Source organism: Thamnophis sirtalis, unplaced genomic scaffold, assembly GCF_051295495.1.
Source record: "Thamnophis sirtalis isolate CommonGarterSnake01/CBP01778 unplaced genomic scaffold, rThaSir2_p1.2 scaffold_4, whole genome shotgun sequence".
Lineage (NCBI taxonomy): Eukaryota > Metazoa > Chordata > Lepidosauria > Squamata > Natricidae > Thamnophis > Thamnophis sirtalis.
This window is the reverse complement of record NW_028261384.1, coordinates 100,099,774-100,111,756: the sequence shown is the minus strand read 5'-3', so window position 1 is coordinate 100,111,756 and position 11,983 is coordinate 100,099,774. Positions and strand designations below refer to the sequence as shown.

The 11,983-nt window shown below is 44.7% G+C and overlaps 1 protein-coding gene across 2 annotated transcripts in view; it reads left to right on the top strand.

Annotated features, from left to right (window-relative positions):
* Positions 1 to 224: 224 nt before the first annotated feature.
* The window catches only part of OSBPL7 (oxysterol binding protein like 7), a 34,942-nt gene continuing 23,183 nt past the window's right edge, over positions 225 to 11,983 (top strand). Inside the window, exons 1-5 of one of the 2 annotated variants that reach the window (XM_014058163.2) lie at positions 225 to 1,689; positions 7,359 to 7,481; positions 9,516 to 9,569; positions 9,734 to 9,847; positions 11,044 to 11,169. In XM_014058163.2, the coding sequence (XP_013913638.2) occupies positions 1,591 to 1,689; positions 7,359 to 7,481; positions 9,516 to 9,569; positions 9,734 to 9,847; positions 11,044 to 11,169 (516 nt within the window). In that variant the 5' untranslated portion in view covers positions 225 to 1,590. The remainder of the gene's footprint in view (positions 1,690 to 7,358; positions 7,482 to 9,515; positions 9,570 to 9,733; positions 9,848 to 11,043; positions 11,170 to 11,983) is intronic. The other variant, XM_014058177.2, reaches the window with a different exon arrangement.

The following is an 11,983-nucleotide window of genomic DNA, read 5'->3' as shown; positions in this document are numbered from 1 at the left end:
AAACAACAACCAAGAACTTAGGCAAGATGTATTCCCTTTCTCCTCTTTGTTTCTGTCTTCAGCAGGAAACAGAGAAGGACTGAGACGTTAAAGCTGCAGAGTTCTGCATGACTGTTTCAATTGAATTCAGGGCAGCTTACATTTGGGTAAATACACATAAGATCAGGTGACAAACTGAGAACCTGTTTGCTAAGGGAGGATTGATGCATAAAGGGTGTAACTGAATAGCTGCTGCAACAGAACCAGAAAAGTGTTGACAATTGTACAGGTGAGACAGGTCAGAGGGCCAGGGGTAGAAATGGGGTTCAGTTTTGTTTAAGAGGAGCCACCTGAGCCTCTATCCGCAGGAGGATTAGGTGAACCAGTCATAGCAATACCAGGGTGGTTTCTTCCTCTTGTTAAATGCTAATTGTTCTCTCTTCACTAGGAGGAAAAAAACACCTTATGCTTATATGCTAAATTTTGCAGCAGGAAGAGAAAAACAGAGGAATCTACATTTTGCAGTCACCACAAGCTCTGCAAGAGGAAAAACCAAGCTTAGTGCCTGTGATGCTTCTGTTCACCGTTTGTGCTTTGGATAGGGATGGAGGAAAATAATGAAAGTAGAAACAAGGCTCAAAGGGGAGGGGATCAATCATTTTTTGTGTATGAGAGTAAGAGCAGTTTCTGCATATTGCTGTGCAAAAGTTGAAAGCAAGATTATCCAATGTCTAAGGATTTAGATCATGAAATCACTGCCTTGTTTCTAGAATGTCAGAAATTAGGAGGCTGAGATCTTTTAGAGGGGACTGCAATGTAAGACAAAGCTAAGACTAAGTCAGCATGATAGGGAGTAAGGCTTTGTGGTATCTTTTTCAGGCAGGCTGTTGGCCAAAGAGGAGAGCTTGATTGTGGCGAATACTCTGGATAAATCCTTACAGACATGGCTATACAGCAAAACAAAGGTCACAATCTGGAATTTTTCCTTGATTTTGGATCAATGGTTTGTTTCCTTCATAGCAGATCCTGGAAAGGAAAACAACTCTGTATCCTGTTTTGTGAGACAGTACAAATGGACATGAGATTGATTTCTTAGTAAGCCTCCATCAGGTTGTGCTTTGAAAGAGGAGGAAATCTGTCACCTTTAGATTTTGCACTATGATTTGCAGAAGAGGATTTTAAAAAGCATCTATATTCCAATTTTTGTCTAGGATTTTAGGATCACATCTATATAAATCATTGAAGGGACACTTTAAAAACCTGAGTTATGGGCAAGGAATTATTTGTGAAAAAAGGCTATAATTTGTGGAATAAAGAAGCAAAGCAAAAAGAAAGTAGTTGTGATTAAGAAATACAGATACTATCTGATAAGAAAATAGAATTTTACACCTAATATAACTGAAATGCTTTGACCACTGCACCATATGGGTGATACCATTTCATTGGGAGTTATTTTAATCAGGATGTCTGAGTACTAATTTGTCTTTTTTTTTTCTTTTCTCATAACCACAGCCCTCTGAAGGTGATGATCTGGAGATGAAGACACATTCCCAAAAAGTGCATTGCTGATGCTTCCTTAGTTCATGGCAAGAGAAGACAGTCTTCCCAGGGATGGGTAACCATGAAAAAGAACTGTCATCTCCTAAAAGGGCATTACCCCCTTCCCGTTCGAATAGCACTGTATCTTCCAAACACAGCATCGCTTGGCAGGTGTGGATTCTTTTGAATGAGTGTCTACAAAACTGATCCCTACATGTCCCTGGGATTGGGGGGAGGAACTCCATATCAAATGTGTGACTAGATACACATGCCTATTGTGCTTAGGTTAATGGGTGTGTTGGGGTGGGAAGCTGTGCTAGGTATTTTATGGTCCACGGGCCACATCTGGCCCTTCCATTGCCCCTGTCAGGCCCCTGGCATTGGCAATAGGGCCTTGGCAGGGCATTGGGGGTGCAGCAGGACAGCATTGTTGGCCCTCCACCACAGTCCACGTTTCTCATGTGGTTCCTTGAGAAAGTTAATTATCCTCCTTTGTTCTAAATGCTACTAAATCAGTGATGGCAAACCTATGACACGCGTGTCAGTGCTGACACGCGTAGCCATTTGGGGTGACACGCACAGGATTTCATGCGATTCATCCTTGGCTCCTGCACGGCCGCCGAGGATGAAAGAATCTGTGCTGGAGGAACGGGGGGGGGCGGGATGTGTGATCTCCCCCGCCCACACTCACTTACTGTATCGCCGCTGCCCCTTTCTGAGCGCAGGGGCTGCTGGTAAGTGCGTCAGTGCAGCGGGTTAGTTAAAGAATTCGCCCTCCCCCTCACTTATCTCAGTTCACGGCAGGGCTGTGGAGTCTGCTGCTTCCAGCTCCACGTCCTCATCAACATGCCGCTCCGGCCCACCCCCACTATGAATATTCATATTCTTCGCCCTCGCGTCACTAGGACTATTCATAGCAGGGGCGGGCTGGAGCGGCATGTTGATGAGGACATGGAGCTGGAAGCAGCCGACTCCACAGCCCTGGTTCATGGCACCCTAAACAAGTTCAATAATATCAAGGGCAACATATGAAATCGACTGATGAACAAAGAAGTTACTAAGCAGGTATGTTAAATAATTTGTTTTTGGTTTATTAAATACAATTATATATTGCAATTATACATTTTTGTAGTTTAAACTATAAATTGCGCAAAATTATGTTTTTGTCGAAGTGACACACAACGCGAGTTATGCTCGATTTTTTGCCGATTTTTTGACACACCACGCCAAAAAGGTTGCCCATCACTGTACTAAATAGTAATTCCTAATGTTGCCTGTGTTATTTGTATTTTGTGAGACTGTTGAATGTGGTAGTTCAACTCTGTTCAACGGTCTATCCTCTCCAGACCGCAATACAGGCAAAGTACTTGGTCTTGAACTCTAGCTGGCAATGATAAGGGGCTGCAGGATAGTGAGTGATGCCTGGATAATTATAGCCCAAGTCATCAAAGATCTCCTTTTGGATGAAAGCTCCCATGTTTCTGACCTGCGTCCCAGATTCCGAGGCCCATGTCATCGTAGCCTCCTCCGGACATTGCTCCTTGCCTCCTGCCCCAGCCATTAGGAAGCCTTTGCCATCTCCCTAGCCGCTTTGACTCCCCTCTGCCTTGGCCTGTGCCTGATGTCCTGACTGTAACATCTGCTCTTCCCCTCCCGTCTGCTGCCTGCCGTTGCTCTGGTTAGATATAGATTTAGGTAAGATAGGCATAGTTAGATATAGTTAGTTATAGGTATAAGTAGTTATAGTTAGATATTTAGAAATAATTACGAGGGCAGCGGTTGGTTGCACCCGGGGGTGCGGAGGAGATTGATAGTGGCAGGAAGTAGGGCTAGGGTCGGGGCTTGAGGTGGAGTTAGGGCTGGGCTAATGTAGGATTAGATTAGGTTGGTGTTGGGTTATTAGGGTTATTAGGGTGTAGGGTGTAGGTTAGTGTTAGATTAGCTTAGATTAGTGATTAGGTTAGGAGTAAGGCTGGGGTTGGGTTGGGAGTGGGAGCAATAGAGGATGGCGGCCGCAGCGGTGAGGACTAGGTTTCGAAAACATCAGCGCTCTCCTCCTCCTCTACTGGAGTGGCTCAGGCCAGTTTCAGACTTTGGCCCCCCAGATTGGGACCCTTCCGCTTCAGGAAGGAGACTTTTAGGCACACGGCCCGCTGACCTTCTTTGGAAGGGTAAGACTGAACGGTTGCCGCTTATGAACACTAGACTTTTACATCTTATCCTTGCCTACGTACGGCCGCCTTATACACCACTGACTTTTGATCTGGTGGCCGAGGATGTCTCGCCGGGACATAGAGGAGAGAGAGGAACGGAGCAGTTCTCTCTCCTCTTTATATTATTGCTTGCTAACGCACTTCCGCAGTGCTCTGTACATTTTAATGTATGGTGAGTGCTTGGGGTATGATTGTGGGTATGACTGTGTTGTATGTATGTGCCCACTTTTTATTATATAGTTGTATTTGTGTTTTTAAATTCTTGTGGGGGAGTGTCTGTTGTATAATTGTGTACGCCTGAGAGGGCTGGGACTATATACCTCCTACACTGAGTGCTCTGCAGAAGTGTTAGTGGGGCCTGGTTCAAACCCCAGCCTTAGAATGTATGGTTCGAAGGGCTTGCCAGGGATGTCGATCGCTGAAGGGGAAGGTGGAGGTCTTATGGACGCGGGAGTGAGCCGGAGCATTACGGTCCTAACTGGGAGGGGCAGATATGGCGGGGACTTTAGGGCGAGCCATTACCGGGGAAGGAGGGTTCGCTATGTTACAGAGATCCTTCCTTCCGGCCCTATTAGTCCCACTCCAAGGCCAGATGGCGCAAGTAGTCAGGGCCCTGGTCTCAGGCTGCTGTTGCTAAATGCCAGGTCTGTGGTTCACAAGGCTCCCCTCGCCCGGGACTTAATTTTAGACGAGGGGGCAGACATGGCATGTATTACTGAAACCTGGCTGGGCCCGGAGGGAGGAGTCCCCCTCACCGAAATGTGCCCAGAGGGTTTTCAGGTGCTTCACCAGCTGCAACCCCAGGGAAGGGGTGGAGGAGTGGCCGTTGTTATCCAAGAGTCGTTAGTTCCTTGTAGGACTCCTGCTCTGGAGCTTGTTGAGTGCGAGTCCTTGCTGGTGAGGTTGGATCCTGGGGGTCAAGTGGGCATGCTGCTAACGTACCTGCCTCCCAACAGCGTTGCAGCAGCCCTCCCCTCACTCCTCGAGTCAGTAGCCGAGCTGGCAGTTGAGTTTCCCAGGTTTATGGTGCTGGGGGATTTCAACTTGCCTTCACTCGGTGAGCACTCTGATGGGGCGCAGGAGTTCATGGCTTCCATGACAGCCATGGGCTTGATCCAAGTAATTCGGGACCCGACCCACTCAGCGGGTCGCACACTTGACCTCGTATTCCTCTCGGAGCAGTGGAGTTGTGATCTTGGTCTGAGGGGCATTGAGATCCTGCCCCTATCGTGGTCGGACCACTGCCTACTGAGGCTCGACTTTCGGAGGCCAATCCCCCACTGTAGGGAGGAGGAACCGATTAGGTGGTTCCCCCCCCCCCCCCATGGGTCTTATGGACCCTATGGGCTTTCAGACGGCGCTTGGTGTTATACCTGATACTCTCGCCCGCGATTCGGTTGGGACTCTGGTTGCTGCTTGGAACTCGGCGGCGGCAGGGGCCCTTAACCGGATTGCGCCTCTACGGCCGATCTATGGCAGTGGATCCAGGAGGGCTCCTTGGTTTACTGAGGAACTCCAGGAGATGAAGCGCCAAAAGAGACGCCTAGAGCGCCGTTGGAGAGCCAGTAAGTCCGTGTCAGACCGAGCCTCATTAAAATCTTGCATCAGAGCCTACCTCTGGGCTATCCAGACATCAAAAAGAACTCATATTGCTGGTCTGATAGCTTCCGCTGAGTCACGCCCAGCCGTCTTGTTTGGGATAGCCCATTCCCTCCTTAAAGGGAGGGATATGGGCACTCCCTTGCAAGGTAAGGTTGAGGAGTTCGGTCAATTCCTCACGGATAAAGTGGCTCGGCTTCAGGCAAACCTGGACTCCAATTGCGCAGAGCCAGCCGAGGTACCGAGGGAGGGTCTTGAGCGCCATCGTTGGATTGATTTTCAGTCTGTTACCCCTGAGGAAGTGGACAAGGCCATCGGAGCAGTGAGTGCCTCCACTTGTGTACTGGACCCGTTTCCCTCCTGGCTGGTCGTGAACAGCAGGGAGGTGACACGGGGCTGGATCCAGGCGATTGTGACCGCATCTCTCTGGAAGGGTCTTCCCCCCCCTTTAAAGGAGGCGGTGGTGAGGCCCCTACTGAAGAGACCGTCCCTGGATCCAGCCGTTTTAAATAACTATCGTCCAGTCTCCAACCTCCCCTTTGTTGGGAAGGTTGTTGAGAAACTGGTGGCCTCTTAGCTCCGTCGGTCCTTGGAGGAAACCGATTATCTAGATGCTTTCCAATCTGGTTTCAGGCCTGGCTTCAGCATGGAAACTGCTTTGGTCGCACTGACCGATGATCTCTGGAGAGCCAGAGACGGGGGCCGTGCCTCCATTCTAGTTCTCCTGGACCTCTCAGCGGCCTTTGATACCATCGACCATGGTATCCTGCTGCGGCGGTTGTGAGGTGGGGGGAGGCACCGTTTTTCGGTGGTTCTCCTCCTACCTCGGGCAGGTCGGTGTTGGTTGGAGGACAGAGGTCGACCCCTAGGCCCCTTAATTATGGGGTGCCGCAGGGGTCAGTCCTGTCCCCCCTCCTGTTCAACATTTACATGAAGCCGCTGGGAGAGATCATCCGACAGCACGCGATAGGATACCACCAATATGCGGACGATACTCAATTGTATCTGTCTGCCCCGTGCCAACTCAGTGAAGCAGTTGACGTGATGTGCCAGTGCCTGGAGGATGTGAGGGTCTGGATGGGGGTGAACAGACTGGCTCTCAATCCTGACAAGACCGAGTGGCTTGTGTTTTTTCCTCCCACAAATTGGCTTAGTATTCCATCTCTCAGGCTGGGGGGGTGAAATTATACGCCCCTCAGACAGGGTTCGCAATTTGGGAGTCCTCCTGGACCCACAGCTGACTTTAGATCACCATTTGTTGGCTGTGACCAGGGGGGCGTTTGCCCAGGTCCACCTGGTGCACCAATTGCGTCCCTACCTGAACCGGGAGGATCTTACAACAGTCACTCATGCCCTTGTGACCTCAAGACTGGACTACTGCAATGCGCTCTACATGGGGCAGCCCTTGAAGAGTGTTTGGAGACTCCAGCTGGTCCAGAATGCAGCCGCACGAGCGATTGTGGGTGTACCCCGGTACACCCACGTTACACCTATCCTCTGCGAGCTGCACTGGCTACCTATTGGTCTCCGGATACGCTTCAGGGTGCTAGTTATTACTTATAAAGCCCTACATGGTATTGGACCTGGGTTACTTGAGAGACCACCTTCTGCCGATTACCTCCCACAGACCCATTCAATCCCACAGATTAGGCCTCCTCCGTATTCCATTTGCCAGCCAATGTTGGCTGGCGACTACTCGGAGGAGGGCCTTCTCTGTGGCTGCCCCGGCCCTTTGGAACGAGTTCCCCGTGGAGATTCGGACCCTCTCCACCCTTTAGGCCTTCCGGACGGCCGTGAAGACCTGGCTGTCCCAGCAAGCCTGGGGTTGAGTTCCCCCCCACCACTCGAATTTGCTGTGTCTGTTGTGCTTTAAATTGTTCGTATTGTCTGATTGTCTTTGTCTTACTTTTTGTAATTTCCCCTCCCTTGGCTTTGTTCAGCTGCCCTGAGTCCCTTCGGGGAATAGGGCGGCCTACAAATTGAATAAACTCCAAACTCCAACTCCACCTTTTTTTTTTTTTTACATAGAGTTCTGAGAGCTGGGAAGTGATAGATGATTTGCACATCCATAGTGGGGTCATCCAGCAGCCAGAAAGGCAGGAGGGTTACCTGCTAAAGAAGCGAAAATGGCCCTTGAAAGGCTGGCACAAGGTATGGTGTCAATAAAGTGGACTTTATTTCTATGATTCAATGGTGAGCATGAAGAACTGCAACTTTGCTCCTTTTTGTCCCGAGTTGTCCCTACTTGTCTTGCTATCCGCTCTGATCTGAATTAAATAATTATAGCACTAAATTAACACCTCCAATTCCAAGCCACTCTGGCTTTTCTGGACCTGGGAGATAAAGTGAATGTTGGTCTCCCAAATATCGGCTGGCTTCTTCTGTGAATTCCGGGACTTGCACTTCAGTCTATCAGGAGACCGATAAATGACAGATGGTTCTTTCAAGAGTTCTTACAAGGAGTGTTGTCATAATACGTGTGAATTATTTTGGATGCTTTGGGGTTACAATTTTAGGCCTATTTAGCTGTGAATAATTCTTAATGGAAATTAATGTGTCTCATTTTCAAGTATTGGAAATTCCAAGTATGTCCAAGGTGCCATACCAAGCATTAAAGTCTGCTGCAATTGATTGAGATCATTCTAACGAAATAACAGGGTCATCATCACTTAAGAACACCAGGACTTCTATCCTTATATGACATAGTTGTAAGTGACTACACCACTTAGCAATGGTATGTCCAGCAAGCCAGATTGTTGTTATTAAACAAGGATTACACAGGTCATTAAGTGAGGACCTCATGTGACTATACCTTGTGACTTCTTTCCAGCTTCCCTATTGACTTTGCTTATCAAAATCCAGCAGGAATGGTCAAAAATCACAATCACAATAATAAATACTAGCCAACGGTACAGATAGGTAGTCCTTGACTTACGACTACAATTGAGCCCAATGTTTCTGTTATTAAGATATTTCTAAAGTGAATTGTGCCCCATTTCATTACCTTTCTTGCCTCATTTGTTAAGGAATTCATATCTGTGAAAATAAATTACAATAAATCTAGTCTGCTTTATAAAGTTTAACGAGTACAATGAAAAAGTGTTCAAAGTTTGGATAATTTTTTTATTGGAATATTTAAAAGATGTTGAACAACAGGTCAATTTTACAATTGTCTCAGAACAATCCCCTAAAAAGTGAACATCAGTGTAAGCAGTAAGAATCTAGGGATGTGGTTGACTAAACTCAAGAGTGGAATTAATTTTTAGAGAAAAGATATCTAAACAGGACAAAAGCTTAAAGTACCTATTTACTTTTAAAGTATTTATTTACTTTATTTATATACTGTGGTGATACAGTGGTTAAAATGCAGTACTGCAGGCTACTTCTCCTGACTGCTGGCTGCCAGCAATTCAGCAGTTCGATTCTCACCAGCTCAAAGTTGACTCAGTCTTCCATCCTTCCGAGGTTTGTAAAATAAGGACCCAGATCTTTGGGGGCAATATGCTGACTCTGTAAGCCGCTTAGAGAGGGGCTGTAAAACACTTTGAAGTGATGTATGTCTAAGTGCTATTGCTATCTCACCTTTAATGTTTTTATAAATAATTCAAGGAGCCTACACAATACTTCTGCACCCTATTTTTCCCACAACAATCCTGAGACTTAGATTTTGCTGAGAGAGAGTGACAGGCCCAAAGTTACCCAGCCAATTTTGATGCCTAAGGAAGTACCTAGCATTCACAAATCTCCTGGCTTCTAGCCTGGTGCCTTAATTACTAGACCAAATACTGACTGCTGGAGGAATGGAATATGCATTCGGAACAATGGCATGACTGGTGCTTAGAATTTTGATTGGAAATACTGAACAATAAATAGTAGAATACTAATTATTCTATTTATGATATAGGTCATGCTTATGATCGCCATTTTTAGTAAACAATCTAAATCAATTTTTCCAATTGGTGACTACAACTTCTAAAATTCTCAGCTGACATAGTCCTTAATTGAATTGGAAAAGAGTAGTCTAGAAACCAGTGAATGTGATAAAAGCAATTTTGAAACTGTATTGTCCAACTATTTCAACTTTTTAAGGAATATGATATGATATAACTTACTGATTTTATTCAATCAAGTCAAGTACTATTGATTTATTCTTTCCCCCCTTTTCTCTCTTTTTTTCTCTCCAAGCGTTATTTTGTTTTGGAAGATGGCATTCTGAAATATGCCACAACACACCAAGATGTGAGTACAGAATAGTGGAATTGGGAGTAACTGAGTGTCATATACCAATATTTACAGGAATCCTGATGGGGACAAAGGAGGGCAGTTAATTTACTGAGAAACGTATTTAAGAAAAGGACTTATATAATTTCTCTGTGTAACTATATTTGTGATATTTTCTCTAGGTCTTGAAGGGAAAGTTACATGGCTCCATAGATGTTTGTTTGTCAGTCATGTCAGTTAATAAAAAGGCCCAACGTGTGGACTTGGATACAGAAGAGAATATTTATCATCTTAAGGTACACATGGAATGACCCAGGATGAAAGGGGAAAAAAAAGATCAGTGGAATTCTGTAATTATATGCCAATTCATCCTTAATCTCTGGCTTACAAATGCTAAGATGTCCTTTCTCCGTTGTTCAAAATCTGAGAACTGGTTTGAGAATGTATGTGATGGAGAAAGGCTTGAACTGACAAATTATACCTGAAAATATATTTTTGCAAAGTTATTGTGTTGGCTACACAAAACATTTTTCTATGTGGTAAAGCAGGAATATGCTTTGCAGAACAATAATACAGTAATATCTAAAATATGTCTGTAGAGTTCAGCAGGCATAATAGTATCCTCACCAAGCATTTTGTTTGCTGCTGCTTATGGTTCTCTGGATCTCTGGTAAAGGATAAAGAGTCCACTTGTTCTCTTTTGTGAAGATAGAATTCAAATCCCAACTGAATATTTAAAGCCCATTCATGGTAGAAGTATTTATGCGTATGCATGCAGGGCACAGTTGAGTATATGGCATCTTGAAGGCTGATCGTATTAATCCATTGCTAAAAGCAGGAGTTAGCTTCTAAGTTATATTTTCTCGTGCTTTTAAAATAATGTAGCAGGTTGATCCTATGTGAATTGGTGGCTGCACATTTTTATTTCTTATGATTAAGTATCTGAAGCTTCCCATGGTCTTTGCAGAGTTTCTGAAATGAGGCAGTTTTTAAATCTTCCAAGTCAAATAAATACTTGATGACAACTGTTATCTCTACCCTAACCATAGCAAGTTACTATCTTTTGCCACTCATAAAAATCAGAAAACACAAATTTTTGGCAGGGAATTATGCTAAGATGAAGCTCATAAATTCATGCCAACTCTCAAATAAAGGCCTAGAAATCAGTTTTATGCCTCAGATTTCAAATATCATCTTCTATCCCCATCTAATTCGAGATACAATTTTCACTAGCAGAGTTGACCCTACCTTTACATGAATGAAGAAGCTATTTGCAATTACTAACTTGGGGTATCGGAAGAAGGAACAGATTGTTAGAGTGCTGATGTCAGAGAGGAGAAATGAAACATTTGTGATATTTTTTACCACCTTATAAATATTAGTTTTAGCAGAAGATGCAGCTTGCTGCTGCAGCTCAGAATCACAATGTTTGGGACAAATGCTTTTATTTTTTTAACGTTTTGCTGTCTTGTCTGGGCCTCACTTATTTTAGATAAAATCCCAAGAGCTATTCAATAATTGGGTGGCAAAGCTGTGTTTGCACCGGCAAGCAGAGAAATCACATGTATCCCGAAGACCATTCATGACAGGTGGTGGCAGAGCCTCTCATCCCACACAAGTGAGTACAGTAAAATAGAGCCTTCTTGCTTGATGGTAAGCATCACTTCTGAAATGTGATAATGGAGAATCTTAAGTATCCCTCACTGTTTTTTGTAGCTTGTATGCAAAGAGAGGGAAATTGTATAGCATCTATCGAAAGAATTACTGTTTGCAACATGGGTCAAAGTTGTGTAGATTATTCCAGTGAATAAATCTCCTCTCCTTCTTCTACTCCTCTCTTCTCCCTAGAATGCTTTTGAGCTGTTCATGGACTTAGAGGCCAGAAAAGGAAGAAGTAAATTGGGTGAAAAATTCTGCTTCTATTTTGCTGAGAAAGCCAGCAAATAAAACTATATTTGAAGAAAAAAAGTAAATTAGATGGTTTTTAGAAGAGGTAAAGTGAAACACTAGAAGTGTGTGTGTATGTGTGTCTTGATCTACGAGTCTCTGAGCATCAGCAAGATTCATCTTGGAAATTAAATTTTTTTTAAATGTTTCTGCCAGCTGGGTGGCAGGACCTAGCCGAACTTGGTTGACAATGAAAACTTGGATGTGGTATTTGGTAACATCCACCAGGAACTCCTAGGGCTGTTTACTAAAGTGGGACATCAAAGCAACAAGTTTTTTTTTTTAAATCCCAGCAAATTCACAGTGAATCCCTTCCAAACTATTGTTAAGAAAATGACATGGAAAATTCCACATAGTCCTCAGAAGATAAGCTGGAGTTAAGAAGCATTTTCCTACTATTGTATTTTATGAAAGTCAATATCAGTATTAGGGTACTATCCAAACTCTCCTTTGTACTCAATTTCTCAGACAAGTTTTTAATGTAG